Here is a 27721-nt window from a genome sequence, read left to right on the forward strand (position 1 = left end):
GGAGCATGATGAATGTAAGGAACTGTAACTCTAGTCTGTGTCTTTTTAGAAAGAATCTAGATGAAATAGTGTATGTGGAAATCCCGCCTAAGCCAAGATTGGATCTTCAGCTTCTAACTGCATCTCTAAGTTAACACCCTTGCTCTTACTGGTTTTGACAACTGTAGGCTAAACACAAAGGTGTAAGAGTTGAGGTTCTCATTGCTTTCTTCCTGAGCTGTTTTCAGTTAAGCATCAGTTGATCGATATAATCCTGGCCCTTTGTCCTGCTCTTGTGCTTCAAGATTATCTTCCTGTGGTTCCCTTCCTCCTCTTCTGTCAAAGGACTGAAGAAGGGCATAAAATCCAAAATGGGGAGATGATCTGGTCTGTCTAGTATTGTATGAGAAAATATCGTAACAGGTTTAATTCTGTTACACCAAGGATGTAACTCTGCGTAACCAAAGATTTCTGCTCACTAGAGAGACTTGGGGTGCAGTTCAGAGGAGATGAATGTCCCACTTCTTGCAGATACGGTGGCCCACGACACTTACCTTTCTCTTCACTGCGTTCATCTAAATAGCACTGGTAACACTGGTCCGTCTGTGTCCGTGTTGGTCAGTGCTTGGTGTATTTTCAGAGCGAAACCTTGGCTGTACCAATGTGCGGTACCAAAAATTTAATTGTGTGGCCAGTCATCCCTCCTGCTGGGCCTGCGGTGTTGAGAGGCGTGCGCTCTCCTGCAGCTCGGCAGTGCAGCCCGTGGGAATCGCTGGAGCTCTGGGGAGCTCCCGCCGGGCACAGGCTGCTGTTACGCGGGGCTCAGAGCGAGAAGGTTGATTGCATTTAAAAAGATTTCTACAAATGAGGTGAGAGCTTTGATGTAGAGATGAGATTGTTTTGGCGTTAACAATGCTGCAAAACGTGTGCCAAACTACTCCCAGAGCAGCCAGCCCTGGGTAGTCGTGTTCAGAGGTTGGTTTGTTTGTTTTTAACTTTTAAACCCCTCCTATTAGCACTTAATGCTGATGCGTCGGCACACTGATCCTTGTAAACTTTTATTACGTGAGCTCTTTGATTTTGATGGTTTCTGTCCTGTAGCTCCATGCCGTAGTGCGGGGGTCCCCAGCCTTACCGAAGGCATCGCTGCTGGTCACCACAGGTCCCCTCTGAGGTCCAGCGATTGGGGTGGAGGCTGCTCCCAACTGCGGGCCGGGGCACCTGCGAGAAGATGTGTGCTGGCATGACCCCTTCGCCAGCACTTCCAACCCCATCCTCCTCCTCACCCCCGTCCTTCCTCCTCCTCCTCTGTCCTGCTGGTTGGGACCTGGGTGTCCTCACCACGGACTTGAGCAGCAAGTTCAGATTCATAGCAGAAATATTTTCCTTTAAGGTTAAGAGGACACCTGCTTATGGGCAGATCCTTGGCGTACAGGGAGGTGCTGGAAATGCAGCTTTCCGTGTTGGGAATCCGTGAGTCTTTGCATTTCGTTCTCGAAGTCGGGACCGCTGGTCGGCAGCGTGGCCAGGACTGAGGGTTCCTCTGGATCCTGTTGCAATAGCTCGACCTGGAACCTGGAAGCAGAATATGGCCTTTGAGCCTGAGTGCAGCAGAACCATAATAAGAGATACGACCCTTGAAGTGATTTCTGTTGTCAAATTTGTGTTCCTTTTATACTATCTCCTGCCTTGAAACATCTTCCACTCGGGTGTTTCCCTGTTTTTATCACGCATTCCAGCATTGCCCCGCTGTTTTAAAGGGATACTGTAATGACAAGGATTTCATGCAGCAAGAGCCCCAACTCTTATTATTCTGTTGCTTGTGTTCGATCTCTGGTACGCCTAAACTGCCCCTCAGTTCTCTCCCCGGAGAGAAAGAAACGTGTTGGCTGTCTGCTGCAACAGGTCGGATGCAACTGCAAGCTGACTTTTTTGCTCTGTAAACAGCCTGGGTAGAATGTGGCTTTGCTTATTCTGCTGTAGATTTGAGGTGTGACACAATCTTCCCCTCTTGCCAACGCTTGTAAATCAGTGATATCTGGGAAACGTGGAAAAACTGAGCTGCTTTGAAGAGCAGAGATTTTTAATGTGTTTTGCTGGGGACTTTGCTCTGGTGCGGTGGGCTGGTGCTCGTAGGGGACCCTCGCTGTTCTGGGTCCGCTTGATATAGCTGCCTGCCTTGCTTCTGAAGTGTAATGCTTTAAATTTAATTGCAGGTGGTGTGAATAAATTTTTCGCACCATAAATACTGTAAGAAAGCTGCCTTTCTTCCAAGATGTGAAATTAGGAAATATCTTTTCTGATGATCCTGTTTTCTTGGAAACCTTTGCAGAAACCAGGACAGCTTCAGGGTGCAAAGCAATGTGTACTATAAAATAGATAACTCTTAATGGTTTTTGTTAAGAATGAGCCAACTGGCATATTCCAGCACCTAAGGCAGCGTAATTTGAGCATCAGCGACAGCACCTCGAGTCTACAGCTTCACCTGTATTGAACACTGACGCTTTTCGGTATTAACAGCTAGGTTGAAGCAATGAGGCTTTTTCGGTACCCAGTGTTGGTTGGCACTTGCGGGTTTGTTCATTAGATTCATCTTGGCTAATACGGAGCGTAGTACGAAGGTAGCTTATAAATCCTGACGCTTAATTTTAAAATGCCTCTCAGATTCAGTTCTGTGGCAGATAGTAGTAGTTTTTATTTATTTACACACTAACTAAAAAAGGACTCAAGTGAAAGATCTGATATGGGATTAAAAGGGCAGAAGAGAGAGGAGAAGGTACTTAAGGTGTATCTATTTTTTTAAGAGTCTCTTTAATCCTTGTACCTGGTTCTTCTGGATCAGCTTGTAAAGCAGCACGGAGTCATTACTGCATCTGAAAATGTGAACTGCTTTGCTTATCTAAGTAGGCTGAGGGTTAGTATTAAACAAGTTTCTGAAAGAGCATGAGATGACAACTGTTATCAGGATAGTGCAAATTAATCTTGGTCCTGTGTAGCCAAAGCTAGTCACTTTATCGGTTTCATCTGTGGTGGTGGTTGCCCAGCAAAAGAAACCATGATCCTACAGAGGCAGAACGGCCGCGGAGCAAACAAAGGCTGTGGGTTAATGTCGCTGGGCTGTTGTTGGCATCTGCACCCCTTCCTTACAGGCGGTTATGGATAAAAGTGCCAGTCGTGTCGTGGTACGTGAAGCAGCCCTGCGGTGGTGTGGCTTGTGCAGATGTCGGTGTTCTTTACCCCCTTTGGGATACTTGCAGAGCGTGGCATGCTGCTTGAAGTTATGTGATGGGGGGCTGGATGCCTTTGGGAAGGACGGGACGGGTGACTCAGAGTCCCCTGACCACTCTCAGGGGTGGCTTGGCCAACCTCTTCGCTGCTGGTTTGTCCGTAGGTCTGGTGGGGGATCAGGTTGCACGGGAGGTGTGTGCGCTTTGAGGTTTCTGGGAAGCATCTGACCCCTCTAAACAAGTCTCTGAATTCTCATGCAAACTTTCTGCTCTTACAAGAAGCCATGGCTGCTCAGCCAGAAAAGTTGTTTTTCCAGATGAGCTTGTTTAGACCCAGTTTAAGTATCCGGGTGTGTTTCCCAGATCTTGGACCCTTCTCATGATTTTGTTCTATTTAAACCATACCTAATTATATTAGAAAAGTGTTCACCGGATAAAAAATTTCAGTGATCCGAAAGCCTTTGGACAATGACCCGGTCCTGTTCATGCTTTTGCAATAATGGCGGTATTCTGTTTTTCCTCATTAGATGTCGTCTTGAACTTGCAGATGACGAAAAGGTTTTCAGTGCCTGTTTTACAGGATAGGGATAGTGGATCCGAGGACCCTTTGCTGCAGTTATGCCTTACCTGTCAGAGTTGCAGGTAGCAATTCCGACTAAAATCCATGAAACCTTGAATCTGTACTTCTCTTCCTGACCATAACTTGCTTTGTTTTGTTAGACTTGCAACTTCACGTGCTAGTTTTTCCAGTAGATGGAGATGAAGAATGAGAATGCTAAGCTTTTTGAATATTTTTCCCCTTCTGCATCCTTCTCTCCCTCCTTCCTGTGTTTCCAGTTACCACAAGTGAAAGTCTGAGATCCCTTCTTGCTGTGTAGCTGGTTAGATTACATGGGTCACTACTTCCATACAGACTTTCTGAAGGCTGTTTCTATCATTTTAAGAATGTCTGTATTGTCTAATCAAATTCATCTATCACAGTAGTGTCTTGACAATAGATAAGAATTTTCCTCAGCCACCTGTTATTAAAAAAAAAAGTGTGTGGAGTGATTCTTGTTTTGTTTTTTCCTCAAAACATTCTCCAGCTCTCTGAGTGAAGTTCCTAAACCGAAGGTGTTGACTTTGTATTAATGTCTTCTGTGAGTTTCCCATTCCTTGCCATGCGTTGTTTAGCGCTCACAATAGCCCGTGGAAAATGGTTCACAGCTTGGCTTGGGGAATGCCTCCTGTGGCTTCAACCTGGTCAGCCAAAAAGCATGGAGGACATAAAATTATGTGGTGATACTTAACCTCAGTCTGTTAGTGACTAAATCAGCTTCTTTTGATTGCTTGAGGAAGGTCTATATCATAGAATCACAGAATAATTGAGGTTGAAAGGGACCTCTGGAGATTTGTCTTGTCCAACCACTCTGCTGAAAGAGGTTCCTAGGACATTGTCCAGTCCAAGAGGGGAGACTCCACCACCACCCTAGGCAACCTTTTCCAGTGTTTGACCACTGTCAGAATAACAATTAAAAAACCCAGCAGAAGAAACCCCAGACACCACCACACTCGGCTTGTGCCCATTACCTCATGTCCTTTTGGTGGATACCACTGAAGAGTCTGGCTTGGTTTTCATTCCAACCTACTATCAGGTGCTTATACACATTGATAAGATCCTCCTGGGCCTTGTCTTCTCCAGGCTAAACCATCCCAGGTCTCTCAGCCCCCCCATCATATAAAGGATGCTCCAGTCCCTTAAAATGATCTTTATTGCCATTTGCTGGACTTGGCATTTCCCTGTGGATGTGAGATGAGGTTCTGCCTGCCTGTTTCTCCAGGCTGTTAAGGTCTTTCTGAATGGCTGCATAGCCATCTTGTGCATCGGGCATTCCTCCTGGTTTTGGATGGCTTGTGGGCTTGTTGAAGGTGCACTCTCTGCTGTCACCTGGTCATTAACAGAAAACAGTCTTGGACCCGGTACCAACCCCAATGTTTTGAAGTTTGTTTTTTAAACTACTTATTGCCCAATAGCAGATAACCTGATAGCAGATAATCATGTCTATGAAGACTATTTAAAAGTCTTTCCTCGGTAGAGATGGCCAGAGTTTTGGGGTTTTTTTTTGGTAAGCAAAGCAACACCTTAAAAGTCTCAAGCTATATTGTTAGCAGCATCCATTTCATGCAGTTTGTCTTTATTGGTCTACTGTGGGGTGGGGAGAGGGGCAAAGTAAAGTCTCTCATCCCTCTGTTGACCATCTGGGGTCAAGAGTCAATGAAGACGTTGGGAGCTCAGTCTTCTCTCCCAGCAGACAGGCAGCCTTTTTGGCTACTTGTGTTCCTGAGTAAGTGTCTTGAGATACAGATTTGCATTATTTTGAAGTCGGCATTAATGGTTAACCTGGAGTTACAAACACTTTTCTTGTGCATTTGAGAACAGGCCATTTTGTATTGATCTGTTTTTTGCAGTACCCAGCCTTGTGGCACTACATTAGTGGCTCTAGCAAGATGCCGCAGTTCTATACTTAGAAGCCAGCCGAGTCATGTCCTCAGATGAATATTCTTGCACATCCAGCCCAATGGAAAATATATCGGAGTTTGCCTTGTGATCTGTCAGGTAAAACTATCTTTCAAGGATAGGGTTAGGTAAGAATTTATAAGGCATCTCTGAGCAGAACGTCAGATGAATTAAGTCAATAAAATCTGTTGGATGCATGGTGCTATTCTATAACCATGCAGAGCTATAAACTTCCTTTGCAAGACCAACGACACAGGATCCCCAGTTGCCTTTTGACAATTCTACTGATAAGTTCTTTGCTCTTCTAGGCTTTCTGTTCAGAAACAGCATGTTCAAGCTGGGGAGGGAAAACAAGCAGCTCAAATCCCATTGTTGGCTTGCTTCAAGGATGCTTACAGCTGTGTCACCCATTGAGCCAGTCTTCTTTCAGTCAGTGCTGTATTTCATAGAATCATAGAATCGTTAAGGTTGGAAAAGACCCTTAAGATCATGGAGTCCAACCGTTAACCTATCACTACAAAGTCCATCACTAAACCATGTCCTCGAGCACCACGTCTACCCGTCTTTTAAATACCTCCAGGGATGGAGACTCAACCACTTCCCTGGGCAGCCTGTTCCAATGCTTGACCACCCTTTCGGTGAAGAAGTTCTTCTAATATCTAAGCTAACCCTGCCCTGGTGCAGCTTGAGGCCATTTCCTCTTGTCCTATCGCTTGTTACTTGGGAGAAGAGACCGACCCCCACCTCACTGCAACCTCCTTTCAGGTAGTTGCAGAGAGCAGTAAGGTCTCCCCTCAGCCTTCTCTTCTCCAGACTAAACAACCCCAGCTCCCTCAGCTGCTCCTCATAAGACTTGTGCTCTAGACCCTTCACCAACTTCGTTGCCCTCCTCTGGCCATGCTCCAGCACCTTGATGTCCTTCTTGTAGTGAGAGGCCCAACACTGAACACAGTACTCGAGGTGCGGCCTCACCAGTGTGGAGTACAGGGTCACTATCACCTCCCTGGTCCTGCTGGCCACACTGTTCCTGATACAGGGCAGGATGCCATTTGCTATAGCCTAGTGTTACTCATGGATATTCTTGAAGATGGATAACTGTAGGCAAGAAGAAGAAAAAAACGTGGCTCTCCTTACTACTCAGGCTCCTCTAATCAAAGTTTTATTTCTAATCTGTCTTCTTCCTGATCTATCTTGTGTTCTTTGGTGTAATCTTATGAAAGAAAGTTCACCTTGACACCAGGACCTTTAACAGTATCAAACTGAGCTAGCAAAAGTGTCTACTTACTCACATAGCAGACTACTTCAGTGCTCCAGTTGGCACACCAATGGTGGTGACACCATGGTAGGATGGCAGTCTCTGCAGTGGCTGAGCACCCCGCCGCCAGTTTGAGAGGCCTTGTCCCAGGCAAGACTGCAGGGAATGCCTGGTGCTTCTCTTGGAGGCCAGGATTGAAGGTGATGGTGGCTTCAGGATTCTGCACCTGGGATGGGGTAGTCCTGGTTATACGTACGTATTGGGGGATGAGAGGCTGGAGAGCAGTCCCACAGAAAGAGATCTGGGGGTTTGGGTTGATGGCAAGTTGAATACAAGTCAACAGTGTGCCCTGGCAGCCAAAAGGGCCAGCCGTGCCCTGGGGTGCATCAAGCACAGCATCGTTAGCTGGTTGAGGGAGGTGACTGTCCCGCTCTACGCCGCACTGCTGCAGCCCCACCTCAAGCACTGTGTGCGGTTTTGGGTGCCTCGATACACGAAGGACATCACACTATGAGAGTGTGTCCAGAGGAGGGTGACCAAGATGGTGAAAGGCCTCAAGGGTGAGATTTATGAGGAGCGGCTGAGGTCACTTGGCTTGTTCAGCTTGGAGAAGAGCAGGCTGGGGGGCGACCTCAGTGTTGAGGCGTGACCTCGTCGCAGTCTACACCTTCCTCAAGGTGGGCAGCGGAGGGGCAGGTGCTGATCTCCTCTCTCTGGTGACCAGTGATAGGACACGAGGAAATGGAATGAAGCTGCATCAGGGGAAGTTCAGATACACCCCCACCCCCCATTCATCAGCATCGTCCCTCTATTGGAAACAGAATAAGATCTCCCAAAGGAGACCTTGAGCAGATAAAAGGTCAATGCCAGGCCTTGGGAGCAAGTTTCAGAGGCCTTAGGGGTTCAGGTGGTCTCTTAGATCCTGCTGGTGAATGGGGAAGGCTTAGGCAGGAGGCAGATGTTGCCCGAGTGTCAGCTTCGCTCTGCACAGTTAGTGTTTATAGACAGGGTGGGTTTTTTATGACCATGGGACTTGTTAAGGAATGAGGGCCAACGGCAAGAGATGGGATCTATCTGATAAAGATGGGCAAAAGCATCTTTGCCGGCATGGTTGCTAACAGTGTGGAGGGCTTTAAACTAGGTTTGTTGTGGGATGGAGACTGAAAACCAGAGGAGAAGTATGGGATGAAGAGAGGCACTTGGGTGTCTGTGACAAGGGAGCCCCTTCCACTTCTCCAGAGAAACTCTTGCACCTCCCCAGCGCACCCCTGGGCTCGTATGTAAATGCGTTCAGCGTCGGACACGAGGAATTGGAGGTCTGTGTGCAGTTTTGATACTAATAGCTTAGTTCCCTCTTGATCAGCTCTTATGTGCAGAGCTTTGATGTTGGTGAGATTAAGCTCATGGAGGGATGGGTGACTGGAGTGCTTTAGAATCATAGAATTGTTAAGGTTGGAAAGGACTTCTGAGATCGAGTCCAACCTATAGAAGGTGGAAGGAGAGACATGGAAAACGAAGACAGGTTTGCCTTCTGTGCTAAAGAACAGTTTTAGGAATGTGCTGTGCTTTATAACTGGTGATGACTCAGTTGGGAGCTTATCAGTTAAGTTCAGAGGGGAGGGTGACCAAGGGGACACTGTGGTGGGTGTTTGCTGCAGACCAGCTGATCAAGAGGAGGAAGGGGGCGAACCCTCTTTAGACAACTGGAAAAAGCCTTGTGAATGGAGAGTTGGTTCTGACTCTGCCCTGGTTTCTGCTGGAAGCACAAGGTGATACAGGGCACAACCAATCTAGGACGTTTCTGGAATTGCTTGAGGACAACTTCTTGAGGCAGGTGCTGGACGAACTGGCTACAGGAGATCTGGCAGAGTGAAGAGAGCTGATTGGGAGTATGGAGTGGTACGCAGCGGCACCTTTGGTTTCAGTGACAGTGAAACGAGAGTTTAAGATCCTATGGGGAATGAAGAAAATGAGTAGAAGGGTAAAAATGCCTGGCTTTGGCTAGTTCAGAGAACTAGCAGGATACTAGATACACAGGATCCTACAGGAATCTGTCCTGTAGAGCAGAGAAACTCAGGAGAGCTGGTTGATCTTCAGGAGCAACCTTGTCAGAGCAGAGGAGTGGTCCATCACGATTTGCAGGAAGCCAGGCAGGTGTGGCGGGAGGCCAGACGGATCATCTTGCTGAGCTCAACTACAGGAAAGTGTCCTATAAAAGGAAGACGTGGGGACAGGTTACCTGGGAGAAACGCACAGAAGCATCCTGTGGGCACGCAAGGATGTAATTAGAAAAGCTTTTCTTCCTTTCTGCTCTTAACGATGAGATTCTCTGGTTGAACACGGTATTAGCTTGCATTGCGGTTGTGCCTAGCGGAAAATTAATGAAATGTGTTGTTGCCGCTCTAGGTGTGAGCGAGATGGGACTTGTCCAGAGCTCGTCCATGTAGTGAAAGTCAAGAGGAAAACACAGTGCCCAAGAAGAAAAATGCACGCTTATATTTTTGTGTGTGAGAAATAGCAAATGCCCTAAAGTTCCCTGTTAACGGAATCATAGCACTACTTTATTTTTCTCCTAATTTGTTTTGCTAGCTGCAGTGAAAAAGTTGACACCACAGGTGGAAATTGGGATGGTCTTAACTCTTCTTGCCCTCCGTGGGCTTTCAGTGCACTGCAGAACAAGCTTTCAGATTGTTTTCCAAGTTAATGGTATAAAAGTATGTATAGACTTTGGCAATGCTGAGCGAACGTGAATTAGGAGCTGATAGAAATCTGAGAACGGCAGCGCTCTGACTTAAATCGCTCTTCAGCCACCTGAATTTTGTACCCTTCTCCTGTGGGCAGCCTCAGGTACAATACATGAGGACATGGTGTAGTGGTGGCCTTGGCAGCGCTGGGTTAACGGTTGGACTCGATGATCTTAAGGGTCTTTTCCAACCTAAACGATTCCATGATTCTATGAACACAGCTAGAAATGGAGTGAGTCACTGAGGCTGATACCAGAGAGTGTAAACAAATCGCACTTAAATGTGTTTTAAACGCACTTATTTTTAATACACGTGCTACTCTGCTAATCAAGAAGTCAGTAAGGCTGCAATGCTGTGCTGTGCTCCCTGCAGCCAGCCAGCCTTGGCAAAACTCAGGTACCAGGGCTGCAAATAGCTTCAGTGGCTGTGAAAGTCAGGCTTTAACATAACTTAACGTGACTTAAGAGGAGACTGGAACATGATGGGGACATCAGCTAGGGCTTGCAAAGCTAAAGATGGTGCTAATGTAGGTCTTTGTTTCTCTAAGCAGGGAGATGCTGCAGCTCAGCAAGGTCTTTTCAAAGTCCTTCCCAAAGAGAGGGAAGTCTGCAGCCATCAGGAGAACTTAAGTGTTCCCGGAGGGAATGAGGTGCGGGGCTTTAGGAGAGGCCAGGTATTCTGCACAGCTGTTGAACAGAGAAATTAAAACTGGTAATTTCCTTCTGCGAAGTCACTTGTAGGTTTTTATACTTCACAGACTGATGGTTTGTTTTCTGGCTAACGACAGAAGTCAAAGCGGAGGGCTGATGTGCTGGGCACGGGTAAGAGCGGATGATTAAGAAGGAAACGAGGCATTTCCTGCCCATCCCCCAGCACAAATATTGCTTAAAATACCCAACTGACATCCAAGATACTCAACTGATGAGCAGCAACTGGCATCTTCCTTCAGAAGCCTCCAGCATCTCGGGGGCTCCTGGGAATTGTACTTCTGCACCTTAGTCCTCTTGCACGGGGGGCTGCACAGCGTATTTGGGAGCGTGTTTGACAACTTGGTTTTTGTAGGCCATATTTACGAACTTTAAGCCTGAACTGTGTGCAGAGAGCTTCAAAAAAAACCCTAACAGTGTTAAACCTCAAATTTCCTTAAACTTCTTTAATACTTGCCAAACCGATCAGTAGTTGTCTCAGCTTTGCAAAGTTAAGGATTTGGTTTTTGTAAGCTTTATATCTGAGGGACCTCAACAGTTCCTGAAGTATTCCCAAGCGAAGCTGATGGTTGTGAAGCCACCTTGTTACTGTGGAGCATTTCAGTCTCCAAGAAGTATTACCGATGGGCAGTGCATTTGAAATAAAATTTGGGAATTGCACTAAAATCAGTCTTCTGGAGTCTCTTTGCTCCTTATGTTCTTCAGGTGGAGGGGGTGGTAATGAGATGTGAGAAGGCCAGCAGTTCTTCCTCGGTTGTATCCTTGGAGATGTCCAAACCATTAAATGTCATTTGCTGTGCAGTCGAGCATAAAAGTGAAAATGCAAAGGAGTAACTTCCTCTCAATCTCCTTTTGCTTGCCAGGTCCTGGAGAAGTATCCGAACACACCTATGAGCCATAAAGAGATCCTTCAAGTTATCCAGAAAGAAGGACTTAAAGAAATCAGGTAAGTTACGTACCCATACCAGTAAAACACATTCGTAGGCTGGTTCCAACTTCACTTAGTTTACTGTTAACCCCCATCTCGTAAGTATCTTTGGGACTGAAGTGTTAAATACCTGCAGAATTGGAGTCTAGGTCCCACTTGCAAAGGAGCTCTCAAGTCACTGGTATTTGTCGCCAAGGAACCTAGATAAGGGTCATACTTAATTTCCAGGTATGCATGACTCCGGTCTGCAGCTCTTCTATAAGATAAACTAGACCTGATCAAGTAGTTCAGACTCCAGGTACTGAAATAAAGTTCACTATTTCTTTTATTTCATCTTTAAAAATAAAGTGAATGGTCAGTTTAATTGAAATGACCTAAAACAAAACTTAGATAGCCAGGAAGTAAAAAAGCAGCCTCACTTACAAATCCGTGTTTAGAAAACTTCATGCCTCATTCTATTTTCTTTAGTATTATGGGGAGTGGCGTGTGGTTCTGCTTTAGAGATCTTCCCGCTCCCCCTGAGGAGCAGACCGAGTGTTTGGTGTGCTGGGCAAAGCAGGGCACCCACTTGGGTGACACGGATCTGCTTTAGAAAAACAGAGCAACTCGGATGACAACTCTGGAGCCGCTGTTACCATAGCGTGATCCTCGAGTCATTTCCCGGAGATGGAGAGGTTTATTTGCTGAGATAAGGAGTAATTGTCCGTATGAAGCACAAAGTGTTTATACTTCTGTTTTCGAAGAGCAAAGAAAAAGGGAGGGGAAGAGAGGATTGGATGTGCCAGTTCATCCATTTTGGAATGGAATGGAATGGAATAGCCATCCTGAATTTGACTTAATTATTGTGTTCCACTCCGCTTTGCCAGTTTAATACAGCAATCCGTCTGCTGTATTGGGTGAAGGGCCCAAGTGTAGAAATTCTGCTATTGATAAACAAGATCTTCCACTCAAGTTGTGGACAACACAAAGGTGGTTTGCTTTTTGGAAAAGTCAGTTGATCTAAAAGTAAGGAAACCAAATACACTGATGTAGCTCTTAGGGAGGTGACAAAAGGGGCTTAGTTCCTGCCCTGACGATTCACTTCACTTTGGGCAGTGCTACATTCGGTCAGATCAAGGGTTTACCAGCCTTAGGGCAGCTTCAGGGTTGTGTTAAATACTGTTAATCCATCAAAGGCATGTCTGCCAACAGCAGCAGCGCTTGTCAGCCCCTTCTGCGCTGCTAGGGCAGAAATGCTGGTGGTCTGTACTGGTGGTCTCGCTGATGGCAAAGCACAAGTCCAGCAAACATCCAGGCATCTAGACGTGGTGAAGCTTTTCAGCAGTTCCGAGTGCTCTTTTTGGGGCAGAGCCTTAGGCAGGAGCTCAGATGTGGCGTGAAAGATCCAGTCTCTGGCTGGCCACACCAGATCTTGGACTGAACAGTCAGGAAAAAAAGAAAGAAATAAAAAAAACCCAAACCAGAACAGAAATGCTGTGGTGCCATATAGTCCTTCTAAACCTCAAGTCCTTCTTTTAGAGTTGATTTGGGGATTTAGCCTGAGCTGACAGCAAGTTGTTTTCTAAAAGAGCTGCTGCTGAGCATCAGGACAGCACAAACCCCTCAGTATCTTAAATCCCAAAAGGTGTTTGTGGGAGCAGCCAGATGTGAAACTCAATTTCTCCAGTTCAGCTCTCCACCTTACTGACTTAGCCGGACTTGGATGCTGTGTAGTGGTCCTCCCCCTTAAATGTTAGATTCATGTAATAAAGCTTTATTTGGGTTAAGACCTGAAAGGTTGTTGGTGCTTAAGCAATTCAATTCCAGTTAGTGCCAGTAATGTGTTTGTGGCTGCACTGGGCTTCTGCTAAGTCAGCCTGTGACAAGGCGGGCTTACAGAAATCAGCATTTATTAGAGGAAAAATCATGTTAGAGAAGGTATAAAAGCTGTCGGATGAGCATGTTGAGCTCACCACATTTTGAGTCCTCTTATGGGGAGGTTTTGGCAGAAATACATGGCAGCGCCTTTGACAGCAGATCCCAGCGCTTCCCTGTGCCTGGTTGCCTTGGGGCAGCAGGCAGCCGCAAGGCTCTCGTTGGCAAAATGGCCTGTAAGCGTGCAGGCGGGACGCGGGCTCTCCTCTTAGCGTGTGCGTCAAGGCGTTTGAGTTCTTTGGGTTGTTTCTCAATGCAATTTGATTTTAAAAAACAAAATTGCAAATTTCTTTGGTAGTAAATTATTTCCACAAACCACGTAATCTTTAAACTCTCAGTTTTGACTGCGGTGTTGGTTGGTGGTTGTTTTTCTTTTAATTCGGCACCTGTTGCCTGAAATCCTTAGATATATCTAACATTTGAAAATCTCTCATTTCCAGAAAGAAAATAGTTTTAGGAGTGACAAATGCCTTTCCCACAGATGCGCTGAAATGAGGCAGAGAGGGTGGGGAGCCCAGCTAGTGCCCAGCAGTCGTTCTGTTTGGCTGCCCAGCCAGTCCCCCCCCTTGGCTCCAGTGATTCCTGGCATCTGCTGCCGCTTGGCCAGCTGCTTGGGAGGCAGCGCGGGGGCATCGTCAAAGAGCTCAGAGGACTGGAAGCGCTGGTGGTGGTGTAGAGGATTTGGAATTGCAGGAAAGAAGGGTGGCGGTTGAAATGAGTGTGGAAGAAATGGGAGCAGTGATTTCTGCTACGTGCAGGACAAGCTGGCTATTTTTTGGACAAGGCTAGGGCTCTCGTAAGATGAGCTTTTTTTTTTTTGTAGCAGTACAGAAACCTTGGATGATATTGGCTGATTATCTTATCTGCATTTACAATTTTATCCTAGTACTCAAATAAGCAATTTTAATAACAATATTTTTAAAGGTCAACCCAGGACCTGACTCTGAGGTGTCAGTTTTGGAGACCTAAGGCATCCTCAAGCCAGAACTATACTTTTCAAGTGATCGGTCATCCTAATTTTCTCGATTTGCCTGTTTTGACAGGCTGCCCTAGTCCTGTGAGATCCCCTCCTACCTACAAGTCAACTGCTTGCAAACTGCAAAAGTAAAACACGTGTGGATAAGCACTCGGCGAATTGGCAGCATGACCATATCTGGCTCTAAGATTTGTCCAGCGCCCTGTGTTGCCCTGTCTCTGATGGCAGTGCAGCTTGGGGAAGGCTGAGCATGTTGTGACACTTATCCTTTCAAATGAGGCTTTGAAGGTGCATGGGATAACGGTGTTAACCCAAGCAACGCCAGCTGTGAAAGTTCCCTAAACTTGAGTGGATGGGATAGATGGGCACCAAGGGTTAGCCACAATCACATTTGTTTGATAAGTAGCTTTTTCAGTCAAAATTGTGAGCTTGTCATTGGATTTCATTAATCTTGGGTGTGTTAAAATCAGTGTAGGAGTATCTGAAGTGTTAGCATCTTTGAAAGGTATCTTTCATAGCCTTTTCTCTTAATAGCCATGAATGTTTTATTTTTCTTGGATTTTTATAGGGAACACTGTGTAAAATACTAGCTTGTGAACCTCTGTCCAAACACAGTGACTTTTTTGCCCAAATACTAATTAAGCAAGGAAATATATCTAAACACTAGCTCAATCTCAGTGAAAATGAAAACAGCCATGGTGCTCTGGCTACTATTATTTCAAGTATTCATGGAATTTCTAACATAAACCAAAACAAACTCTTAAACCACTTTGGGGGTGGGGGGGAGTACAGAAGCCAAAGTCCCCTTTTCAATAGTCATATTTGGACTAGAGATACGTGTGTCATGAACAGTTTGGTTTCAAGTTTTAGCTGCCCTCCAGGCAGTGGCTAATTTGTGCTTCTCATTGGCAAGTTGGTCCGTCTTCCATCTTGCAAGGAATTTGGAGATTCCCTCCATCCTTGAGGAGGGAACTTGCTTCCAGACAAGGAGATGGTTATGTGAAGTGGGCTGGAGCTGCTCAGTCTGACGCCTGTGTAAATGAGCTGCCAGCACTGTAACTTTAGGCTTCCATAAGGTTTCTTAACTGGTTTCCTATATTTCTTCTCAATTTGCTAGCTGAAAACCAGAAGCCTACTGTATTTCTGTGGCTAGGTTGTCCTCTGTGAGTCTGGTAATGCGAACAGTCTGTCGTCTTGAGTGATGAGAGCTACAGTGATACTGATTGCCCTCGTCTGGAAAGCAAACACGGGGCTTTCAGCTTCTGTGTAGTTCAGAGCCGTGTCCGTTTGTATTACTGCTCCAGTAGCTTGTGTGCTGTGAAACGAGGATCTTGCCTGTGTGGGGAAGAACTCTATACTTGGTCACTCTCTTGCAAGAGGAGAGAGGATGAACTTAAAAGGCAAACAGCTCTCTCGTTGACTTGTCTCAGAAATACAAGCGGAGGTCAGGCTGGAGTCTAGACTTAGGTGATAACTGTAGGGAGAGGGAAGCTGCTTACTGCTGGAGGATATTCGTGCATCTCAGATTGAGTTAAGGACCAATAACGTGATCTCTCCTCATTCTTGGAAGAAGGCTTTGCCACTAAAATATTTCCCAGCTGTTCTTCAGTACTTTGATTTCTTTATCTTCTGCAGAGCTAGGAAATAAGATGGGGTTGGGGAGCAAAGTTGCATGCTCCTCCGTGCCTTGATTCTCAGGGCGGTCATTCCTTGATGTTAGTAAATTCTTCCTCCAACATAACTCCCCTCCAAAAAATGAACAAACCCAACGTCCCCCACAGGGTAGGGGTGGAATGGGGGCTTTCAAAAGGATGCAGGTTTCTCAAATTATTTTTAAAAGGATGAAGTTCCTATTGGATCCCACTGGGATCACACTGGGTGTGAGGACAGATTATCTCTTACAAATGTTCCTCTCCTTGTTAAAAAGCTGCCTCTATCAAAACTGTTACACTTTGCTCTATGTAAAAGCTGCTCTTTAAAGCCACAATGAACCTACAATAAAATAGAATCATGGAATCGTTTACATTGGAAAAGACCTTGAAGACCATCAAGTCCAACTGTTAACCCAGCGCTGCCAAGCCCACCACTAACCCATGTCCCTCAGCACCACATCTCCCCGTCTTTTAAATCCCCCCAGGGATGGGGACTCAGCCCCCGCCCCGGGCAGCCTGGGCCAGGGCCTGACAGCCCTTTGGGGGAAGGAGTTTTCCCTAATATCCAACCTAACCCTGCCCTGGCGCAGCTTGAGGCCATTCCCTCTCATCCCATCGCTTGTTCCTGGGGAGAAGAGACCGACCCCCCCCCCCCCCCGGCTCCAGCCTCCTTTCAGGCAGTTGCAGAGAGCGATGAGGGCTCCCCTCAGCCTCCTCTTCTCCAGGCTGAGCCCCCCCAGCTCCCCCAGCCGCTCCTCCCCAGCCTTGGGCTCCAGCCCCTGCCCCAGCCTCGCTGCCCTGCTCTGGCCACGCTCCAGCCCCTCCATGGCCGCCTTGGGGTGAGGGGCCCAGCGCTGAGCACAGCATTCGAGGGGCGGCCTCCCCAGTGCCCAGCACAGGGGGACGATCCCTGCCCTGCTCCTGCTGGCCACACCATTCCTGACACAAGCCAGGATGCCACTGGCCCTCTTGGCCACCTGGGCACACTGCTGGCTCATGTTCAGCGGCTGTCGACCAGCACCCCCAGGCCCTTTCCCGCCGGGCAGCTCCCAGCCGCTCCTCCCCACGCCTGCAGCGGTGCCTGGGGTTGTTGTGCCCCCAGTGCAGGACCCGGCCCTGAGCCTTGCTGACCCTCACCCCGTGCCTGGGCCCATCGACCCAGCCTGGCCAGGGCCCTCTGCAGAGCCTCCCTGCCCCCCAGCAGATCAACGCTCCCGCCCAGCTTGGTGTCCCTGCAAACTGACTGAGGGTGCCCTCGGTCCCCTCCTCCGGATCATCGATAAAGATATTGAACAGGACCGGCCCCAGTGCTGAGCCCTGGGGACACCACTGGTGACCGGCCGCCAACTGGATTTGACTCCATTCACCACCGCTCTCTGGGCTCAGCCGTCCAGCCAGTTTTTAACCCAGTGCAGAGTGCACTTATCCAAGCCGTGAGCAGCCAGCTTCTCCAGGAGAATGCTGTGGGAGACAGTGTCAAAGGCCTCACTAAAGCCCAGGCAGACACCATCCACAGCCTTTCCCTCATACACTAAGCAGTCACCTTGTCACAGAAGGAGATCAGGTCAGTCAAGCAGGATCTGCCTTTCGTAAACCCGTGCTGGGTGGGCCTGATCCCCGGTTGTCCCGCACGTGCCGTGTGATGGCACTCAGGATGATCTGCTCCATAACCTTCCCCAGCACCAAGGGCAGGCTGACAGGCCTGTAGTTCCCCAGATCCTTCCGGCCCTTCTTGTACATGGGTGTCACATTTGCCAACCTCCAGTCAGCTGGGTTAGCCAGGACTGCTGATAGATGATGTAAAGTGGCTTGGTGAGCACCTCTGCCAGCTCCATCAGTGCCCTTGGGTGGATCCCATCTGGCCCCATAGACTTGTGTGTGTCTGCATGGTGTAGCAGGTCTCTGACCGTTTCCCCTTGGACTATGGGGGCTTCATTCTGCTCCCTGTCTTCCAGCTCAAGGGGCTGGGTACCTGGAGAACAGCTGGTCTGACTGTTAAAGGCTGAGGCAAAGAAGGCATTAAGTACCTCAGCCTTTTCCTCATCCTTTGTCACTGTTTCCCCCCACATCCAATAAAGGATGGAGATTCTCCTCAGCCCTGCTTTTGTTGCTAATGTATTCACAGAAATGTTGTTATTGTCTTTTATGGCAGTAGCCAGATTAAGTTCTAGTTGGATTTTAGCCCTTCTAATTTTCTCCCTGCATAACCTCACGACATCCTTGTAGTCCTCCTGATTTGTCCGCCCCTTCTTCCAAAGGTCATAAACTCTCCTTTTTTTCCCCTGAGTTCCAGCCAAACTCTCTGTTCAGCCAGGCCGGTCTTCTCCCCCACCGGCTCGTCTTCTGGCACATGGGTATGACTTGCTTCTGCGCCTGTAAGATTTCCTTCTTGAAGATTGTCCAGTCTTTCTGGGCTCCTTTGCCCTTCAGGGCTGCCTCCCAAGGGACTCTGTCAACCAGGCTCCTGAACAGGCCAAAGTCTGCCCTCCGGGAGTCCAAGGTAGCCGTTCTGTTGCCCCCCCTCCCTACTTCTCCAAGAATCAAAGCCACTATCATTTTGTGATCCCTATGCCCAAGGCAGCCTCCAACCATCACATCACCCACCAGGCCTTCTCTGGTCACAAACAAGAGGTCCATCGGGTGCCTTCCCGAGCCGGCTCCCTCACCAGCTGTGTCAGGCAGTTCTCTTCCACGCACTCCAGGACCCTCCGAAACCATTTCCCTTCCGCTGTGTTGTATTTCCAGCAGACATCTGGTAAGTTGAAGTCTCCCACGGGAACAAGGGCTAGCGATCGTGAGAGTTCTCCCAGCTGCTTATAGAATATTTCACCTGCCTCTTCATCCTGGTTGGATGGTCTGTAACAGATTCCCACCATGATACCTGCCTTGTTGGCCTTCCCCCGATTCTTACTCAACCCTATCGTCACCATCATTAAGCTCTAGACAATCAAAACACTCCCCAACATGCAGGGCTCCACCACCACCTCTCCTTCTTTGCCTATCCCTTCTGAAGAGTTTAGCCATCCATTACAGCACTCCAGCTCTCCCAGGGATAAAAAAAATCTCATCTAGGTGAAGAGAATTCAATTGATAACCAGTGAAGAATATATTTCTCATTTCTCTATCTTAAAAAGATTAGGAAATGGGAAAACTGAGACTATCCAACCAGGGAAGAGACGCGCATGGTACGTCTGGCAGATAGCAGGCAAGCCTCTTACTCTTGCTGCTGGCTGGCTGTGGTGCGCGTGGAGCCTGAGCCGTGCTCTCCCCCCTGCCTGGAAGGGCAGCTGTACAAAACAGCATGAAGATTTGCTGGTCTGAGTTTGCCGTGAGACTGCAAATCTTGGATTATACCTCCCGAAAAGCAGATCTTATAACTCGCTTCCTCTGTAGGTTCTCCAGTTCTTCAATGTTTTTACAAGTCCAGAGCACATTAAGTGTAGACTGAATCCTTCAGCAAACTCTGTAATGGCTCTGGACACTTTTATTTGCTTTCAAGAAATGAAGAATTTTCATCAGCTCAATCTGATTCTGGTCATGACCTTATAGTTGAGGAACATATATAGGCCATTGTCTACCTTTTAGATGTGCTTGACTAATACACAGAATTATCTTGGTAGAATATTTGATAGTCTATTTGATAATTTCTTGTGGAGTAAGCACGTCCAGAGTTTTGCCTTCATCCTTGTTGTCGATGATCAAAATACTAAGGAGACAACTTCTTGCTGTGTAGTCTGCTTGCTGTCTCCTTTTAATGACTATCTGTGCATTGGCAACTTGAAATCATATATTGAATAAGAGGTATTTTTACTGATGAGCTAACTGTTACTGAGAGCTCAAATTTTGATGAAGGAAATCGGTGTAGGTCAAAGCAACCTTCATGGTATTGCTCTTAAAATGGCTTCAGGCCACTTGACGTGCTGATGAGCTCATCTTTAGTGTTTCCTCAGTGTCCTCTGATCATCTGAGCTTGTGGCTGAAAAATCCCTGGTCGGGCAGGACCTGAGAGGGGAAGGGGCTTGAGGTGGTGACGGGACCTGCTGCAGGCTCGCGTTTTCCGCTCGCTTGCGCTGCCTCCTGATTCCTCGTGACAGCAGGAAGCTGGGAAACTGGGAAATAACCTGCTGAAGTGAGAGAGCTGATTTGAAGCTTATTTTTCTGCCACTGGTGTGTAGGGAGCCTGGCGGGAGTGGGGTAGAGGCGGTGGGAACAGCTGGAAGGACCTGCCAGAGGTGCTTTAGGATGGCCCTACAGCAAAGCATCCTCGAGAGGACACTTGGGTTCCTATAGCGTTCTCTGACCTTGGCTAACCACGTAGCTTCTTGAATACAAATTAAGCACACCAATAAATTTTTTCTAGTGGCAAAGACTGGAATATGTAGCATCTTCATGTCGTATGGGCAGGCTTTTCTGCACATGCGCTGTGTTGACCAGCCAGTGCTCTGTACAGGAGATGTTTGGAGGTGTGGGCAGCAGGCGCTCTACGCTGGAGGACTTGTCCTCAAGGCAACTGCAGGGAAAAATCTTCCAGGCAGCTCCTTTCAGTTCGTTACCTGCGCCTGTATAGTCTTCCCTAAAGGCCTCTGTCTGCATTGAGGACACGAGGAATTATTTTGGTGAGAGCACTGACGCCTAGGCGTCACGGCCCCTCGCCTGCCCTGTGCTGCAGGACCCCTTCGGGGGCGATGCTGGACGGAGTTGTCCTTCCAGCCATCGAGGGTTGGCAGGCAGCAGACCAGGCACGCTTGGTTTGTTTACAGTGTTAATTCATTCAAGTAAAGCTTTTCATAGCTTCTTAAAATAATATGTATGATCAGATTTGCCTGGTGATAGCTGTGGCATCCCACAGCGAGGAGGTCAGGTAACACAATGTTTGCCAAAAAACCACTTCTCTGTGTAGGCTGGTCCAGAGTATTGGAACCACACGTTGCTTTGGCAGTCCGTAGGTAACCACCCCAGGAAACTGCTGCTTGAGCTCTTTGTGTGACAGTACATTTAAAAGTTGATATATCCAAAACTGCTTTTCATAATCTGGTGGTTGGCATCTCTGGTGAGCATTCACTTCTATCGATAGCTTCTGTAAGATGGAGCCAGACCCTTCATGGAGGTACACAGTGGTGGCCTGAGAGGCAATGAACCAAGTTGAGAGATGGGAAATTCTGATGAGAATATGAGGGGAAAAATCTTTTCACTGTAAGGGTGACAAAACACCAGAGCAGGACCAGAGAGGGTTGTGTGACCTCTGCTTCTGGAGGTGTTTATTTAGAGTTGGACTGGACAAAGCCCTGAGACACCTGATTGAGTTGCTCCTGCTTTGAGCTGGAGGTTGGACTGGTGACCTCCAGAGGTGCCTCCCCATCGAAGTGACTCTATAAGCCGTGGCTCCCAGCCTCGTGTTCCTCAGCAAAGTGGCCTTTTGGCTTCAGTGCCTCCTGTAAGACGGTGAGTCACTTCAATACCTCGAAGCCTTAATAGGCTTATTTGTGGTAGGGAGTACAGTTGAAAGGGCTGCCTCTAGTACCTGCCGCTGGGGTACCGTATGTCAAACAGGTCACGCTCTTAGCACAAAACAGCTTTGGTTTCCCCCCTCTCAAGGTGTGAAGTTGCAAATTTTGAGCTGGTTTGGAAGGCGCTGTTGCTAGCTGAAGCCATCAGCTGACAAACATTTAAGTAACTTTACACATTCTTTAATCCACAGCTTCTTTAAAAGTAATCTTCAAATGAGTTGGAACACCTTGAGTTCATGTTTTATGGATTTCATATAGACAATGTTGAGTGTGTATGGGGAGGATAGGACAGGGACATCTGCGCTTTGTATTTTAAGAACCACCAGGGCTGGGTTACCTCAAATCTCTCTATCTAGTTAGATTTTTTTCATTCTGCTGGAAGATGGGTATTATAAAATGTCCATAAAAGTATTACGAACCTCTTGGGGTTGTCATGTGCAGGACTTCTTACTCACAGCTGGCATTCTGGGGCTCTTTCCCAATGTTTTCCTGATGGGAAAGGGGAATTTGTTGGAAGCGGGTGCCCTAGGGCCAGCCTTACAGGCGTGCACATTTTAATTGAGACTCTTCTTCAGCTTTGCTCTGTTCCTTACTGTAAGCCTTCAGGAGAAGGGGCTGGCAGCAGCAAAGCCCAGTAAATGCTGGTGCAGTAAGTTCTTGTGGTTTGTTTTGGGTTTTTTGTTTGTTTTTTTCCCCCCCCTTTAGTTAGCTGAAAGTTGGATTTGGCTTTTTCTGGAGAAGATAAACAGTTATCAACTTACATTTTTAACTGAAGACCACCAGAACATGGTATTCTCTTTGAGACCTTCATGATGTCTTTGTATCCGAGTGGAATTTGTGTGTGAAGTCTCTGGTGTAAAGTACAGGTTAAAGCTATTTTTGGTCCAACGGCTGTCAAGTATTAGTCACAGTGACAGTTACAGATTAATATTTAACGAGGTTAGCGGAATGTTTGGTGAGCGTCTCTTCTGGACGCTTGTGACTATCCCGTTGTTCGGGATTTTCTGCTCTGAAGCAGGCAGGGGTTCCCTACCAGGGCTATTCCTGAAGTGAGGAAAAGCTGGAGATGCAACTTCTGCCCCTTGAACACCACCAGCTCCAGGCCGCCTTGTCTCTTGGTTCAGCATCACGAACCTTTGATAGTGCCCATCGGGATCCTGCTTGGTTTCCCCGTAGACCACAGAATGAAACGCTGATCTTGAGGGCCGCCGCGGGGCTGGCAGACCCTCCCAGGGCCTGTTTCTGGTCTGCTTCGTTAGCATTAATTCAGCTCAAAGTGGAGGTAGCCACAGGTTTCTGTACCACTCGGTGTCCGTGCAAAAACACGGAGACAAGTTAGTGGGTGCCATAAATAATACATGTAGGGGAAAATGTTGGTTTGAAAAACAATAGTTCAAAGAGAATGGTTATAGAGAAAGATCATGTCGTTACCAGTAGCAGGGAGTGTTAAATATATTTGTGATATGTAGGCGACACTCTGACTAGGTGACTCTTCTCATATCCCGTATATAAAGGTATCAAATCCATAACTAACAAAATATTCCACTTCTCTAATCTTACCTGAGACTGCAGTACTAGCAGTTTTTGCTGTCTCCTCAAAAGAAAATTACACATCGTTTTTCATCGCGTGAAAGGGTATATTAGCTGTTGCAAGGAGAAATGTGAAGTGTAATACTCTACTGATGGTCACTGCAGGAATCTAACGCTTGACTCGCTCTTCTAGAAAACACTAGAGCCAAGGTCTCAAAAAATACCTAGATTTAGGACTTCTCCTCAGTATGAACTGGCTCGTGGTTCTGTAGGAGAAATACAAAGGGGGGGAACCCAAAAACTTTGAAATTTTAACTCTGTGCCCCAAAAGCCTTAGAGGAAGGTTCTTCTATGTGAATTCCTCTAAAATCAGAAAATGCTAGTTTCTGCATAGTCCCTCGAGGATGTGAACGGCACACGAACAAGTATCTTATCTGTGGACACTGTTAAGGTGGAGCAAATAAAGTGCTGTAAACCTGAAGGTATTGCTTACACCTGCAAACCACGTCTAAGAAACTCAGACCGCTTCCACAAGGGTGTTTAATCTCATCCAGGACTCGGCGTACGCTGTCAGAGCCTACTGATGTTCCCGCAGGTCAGATTCAGTTGTCATGACAGACCATTAATTAAAGCCCTAAATAAAGCCCAACTTCAGTGTGTGCCTAAGAGCTTTACAGTGTCCTCCAGGCAGACCTTCATCCACCCTTTGGTACGCTATGGTCCGAGCACGGCTCCACCTGAACTCCCTGCGATCGCCGGCTGCACTCCCGCTGTTTTGATCTTGCACAAATTCCCACGAACATCAAGTGCTGGTGTCATAAAATTGGCTTTATAGCATGAAACGTTTCACCTGCCCCCAGCCCCACTACTGTGGAAATATTTAAATGAGGCCAGTGGTGTATTAGTTTGCATTATTAATGACTTGGCGAGACGGTGGGTTACCCATGGAGGTGATGAAGCAGTGCGTGCTCATTCCTGCACCATAGCTATTGGCTTCATTAAACTGGCAGCAGTCTGTCGCGCTCCTCTGGGTTGCAGGGCTGCTATTTTACCCAGAGCTGTGAGCTGTGAGTAGTGCTGAGGGTGCGTGAAGGAATAAGTGGGTTCCTATTCCGCTGTCTGTCTGCCTGTGAGATTTCCAAGGGGTCCACTTGACTTCTCTGAAAAGTTCGTTAACTGGTGAAGGTTGAAAATAACGCAGCTGGGAGTTGCCTGGGGTTGGGAGCTGGGTGCCAACTTCTTTGAAAACAGACTGAAAAAATCTGACCGGTCTCCAGCTTCCTCCCCCGTGTCTGTTTGATATAACCTGGTCTTAGTATTACTGGAGATCTGCCTGAAACTTCTAAAATTTGGTTCTGGTGGATGGGGGGAGGGTTCGTATTAATGATCAGACGATTGTTTTGCTCAAGTTTTTAAAGGGGTGTTTCTCTCCTTTTTTTGGGTTGCACTCCAACTCCAGAAGGTAAGAACCACTGCTGATTGTTCTAAAGCTACTCTTCTCTATTAACGCAAGCTGCAAAAGCCTTAATTAAAAGAGCAACTGCTTGTTTCACACAGACTTAGAAACCAAGCAACGGTAGTATACCTGGCGTTCATGCTTCTGTTACCTTAACCTGCCTTCCCTGCATGCCGTTTGCATTAGCGCTTCCGTGCGATGCAAACTTGCGATCTTAATGTTTGTGAAGTCTGTGGAAAATGTCAGCCTAATAGCATGTGAATGCTTGGTGTCTTACAAATTAACCCTGCTGTCTGCAAACCGGCATTTGGGGGGGGGGTGTGCTTGATTTGCATGATGTATTTTTGTGCATCTTTTGTCTCGGGGACATTTGGCACTGCATAGTGGGTGAAGCAAAATTTAACACGTAAAATAAGCTGCTTTTCTAAATCATAAATTTGTTTAACAAGCTTGAAGTTGGTACAGTGGTGTCTGCTTACAATATCTCTCTGCTCTGACACTTCCGTAGATCTGAAACTATTGTTTTTTTAAAACTGTCATATTTTAATATACTAATAAACAAAAAGCTGTTTGTGTGAATGTCTGATTGACATGGAAAGTGGGGAAGAAGGGGATGCTCAAAAGAGCGAGCTGGGAAAAACCCTCACCCTTGAACACAGTCCAGTGCATTTGGGCGTCTTTATCCAGTTACATCGACGTGCGGTGACGATGTGAAATGGAGGCGCTCGCCGTTGGGTGCACTTTTATCTTGAGCTTCCATTTAGAGCCGAAGGTAGTAACTAACTCTTCCCTGGTACCGAGGTTGCTGGGTGCTACGGCACCCTTCTGGTGGGAGACCAGCGAGTTGGGAGTGGTGTGGGTGCCCAGCAGCATCAGCAGGTGCTCCTGGTCCGCAGGAGCCCCTGGAGCCCCAGGGTGGTGGCCCCGCTCTGGAGGGGGTCCTGTGGCAGGAGATCGGCCGCATCCACCAGGCTGAAGACTGTGCTGTTGTGCACACATGGAGAAACACTGTACGCTCTGCTAAGCAAATTAAAAACGGAGCCTTAATATAAAGTAACCTTTCGATAGATAGATACACCTCGCGTGGTGCTCCGAGGGCGAGGTTTTTAAGTTCAAATACCACAGGATGGAAAAATTTCAATCCAGTGTCCTGTCCGCATGTGACTGAACAAAAATGATTTGGTCACGCTTTGTTTGCAAATTGGAACAAGTCGGCTCGGTCCCTGAGGTGCTGGGAGCCGGGCTGGCGCGAGGGATGCTGCTGCGGGAGGGATGCTGCTGCGGGAGGGATGCTCCACCTCCTTCCTCCCCTGCAACAGGCAGCTGCTCCGAGCAGAGGCCTCACCTTAACCCTCCGTACCTTTACCCCTCTCAAAACCCTTTTTTTTCCTGCTCAGTCCAAAGAAGCTTTGCATTTAATGTGGAGTTTAAAATGCCATGATTTAAGGACAGCTTGAATTGGGTAATTCTCAGAAGGAAAATTCGGGATGTACGTCTCTGAGACGTTAAGTGGCTTAGAGAAATTCTTGGAGGGGCGAGAGCTCAGAATATGTATTTCTTATGCCATAGACTGGCCTTACAACTACCTCTTAGCTACAAAAATTATTATTATACTGTTTTAGCCCTTTCAGGAATTCAATGAAATAGGCAAAGAATGTGGCCATTCTGCAGGCAGAGGGACTGTCGCTTGCTGTCGATCACTTTGAGATCCATTTTCTCATTCATGGATGAAATGGAAGCGCAGATATGAAAAAGTGTTATTTTTCAAAATAGAATAGACATTCAGAAGCCACCAAAACCCCTTGTTTAGTCAACAATGTAAAAAAATATAGTTTATGTAGCCATCATAGGTTTGTAAGGATAAACAGGTTTATAAGTTCCAGTAAATCTGTTAAATTGGTTGCTTTTAACTGGGAAGTCGGTGTTAGAAGGGAATCGGTACTAAACCTCCGTTTTCAGTGGAAAGCAGCACTGGAGAGCCCAGCGATAGGAGCGGAACGGTTGGGAACTGAATTCGGAACCAAAAGAGCCGCTTCCCAGGCACTTAACGCTTGCCCCGACGCAGGAGGCTTGAAGGGGTTCAGCTCACAAAGTACCACGCCTTTGGCTGACAAAATACGTACAGTGAAGACCCTGCTGTCGAAGGGGCTGTGTAGCTAAAAAGTCGGTGCCTGCTCTGATGATATCAGAGTTTAAGAACTTGTACTTGCTCGAGCCGTGCGCTGGGTGGTCACCTGGTAAGTACTGGTGGGTACTTGCCGGTATGGGACCTCTCTCTCAAACCTGTAAATGAAAATATTCTTGATGCTGCGGTTTAAAACCTGTGTCAGCACTTAAACCGTTTCTTTTTGCTTTTGATCAAGGTAGCTTTGAATGGGTGGATACGTTACTCCCTAGTTTTTCTCAAGCTGATGTGTACTGCAAGTGAGGATAATGCATGAGGTATGGGAAAGGAAAATGATTTAAAGCTTCAAACAGTGAACAAATCGGTGTTTCCCAGTTGCAATGAAGAAGATCCTAGGCCTAGGCATGAGAGCTTGGATTGCGACCCTTGCACCGGCACCGTGAGTCCTATTTATGCTGAGTTTGCTGCCCACGTTCTGGCAGATTTACAGAAAGGCCGTGCTGGTTTTACCTTTTTGAGAAGTAAAAACTGGGAAGTTTCAGTATGGACTTGTAACACTGTGGAAACCAAACTAGTCCTGGTAAATGTTGTTGTAGTTACCTTTGCATCTCCTAAACTGTTGCAAATATATTTTTTTACTTTAATACAAGCTCATTTCAATGAGCAAATCCTATAATTGACCGCTAACATCAGCTGAATTTATCAGCCTAAGCAACTGCTCTGATTTGAACGGCCCCAAGAAGTATTGCTCAGCTGAGACGTGAAGCAGTATCAAAAAACAAAGGGACATTTATCTTGCTTTTCCCACGGGTGCTGTTTATTTGCCAGTGGGCTGGCTCTGAGCACTGGATAACTGGTGACGGTGAGCATCCCATTTATTATCACGATAGTTAAAATAGGATTGCTTTTTGCTGTAGCTGCCAGCTAATTCCCTATTGGAATAAAAAGTTTAGATAATACATTGCTGTCAGCGCGTAAATGAAAATACAGCTAAAAATCCTTTCCACTCACAGAAGCACAAATGTTGCACGTGTACGCATGCACCTAAAACATAAAATTCTGAAAAATATTTGCATGGAAAAAGCAGCAGCGTGCTGTTAGAGGCTGAGCCCCAGATTGTTCCCCCGGTTGCATTGGGAGCGGTATTCTTGCCGTCGTGATGAACAGCAGCAGGAATGCTTCTGCTGCCGTTTTTGTCAGAAATGCCTGTTGGAAGCATTAGAT

At 47.1% G+C, this 27721-nt stretch overlaps 1 protein-coding gene across 9 annotated transcripts in view; it reads left to right on the plus strand.

The window, feature by feature from the left end:
* The window catches only part of ASXL2 (ASXL transcriptional regulator 2), a 134353-nt gene that overhangs the window by 20113 nt on the left and 86519 nt on the right, over window positions 1–27721 (plus strand). For all 9 annotated transcript variants that reach the window (XR_015708589.1, XR_015708590.1, XR_015708588.1 and 6 more), the window contains exon 2: window positions 11273–11355. Coding sequence is in view for 3 of the 9 variants with exons in the window: in XM_087776253.1 (XP_087632379.1) it covers window positions 11273–11355 (83 nt within the window). In the remaining 6 variants the exon portion in view is untranslated. The remainder of the gene's footprint in view (window positions 1–11272; window positions 11356–27721) is intronic.

This window comes from Nipponia nippon, unplaced genomic scaffold (assembly GCF_047370975.1).
Source record: "Nipponia nippon isolate SJK-2023a ecotype South Korea unplaced genomic scaffold, ASM4737097v1 scaffold_4, whole genome shotgun sequence".
Lineage (NCBI taxonomy): Eukaryota > Metazoa > Chordata > Aves > Pelecaniformes > Threskiornithidae > Nipponia > Nipponia nippon.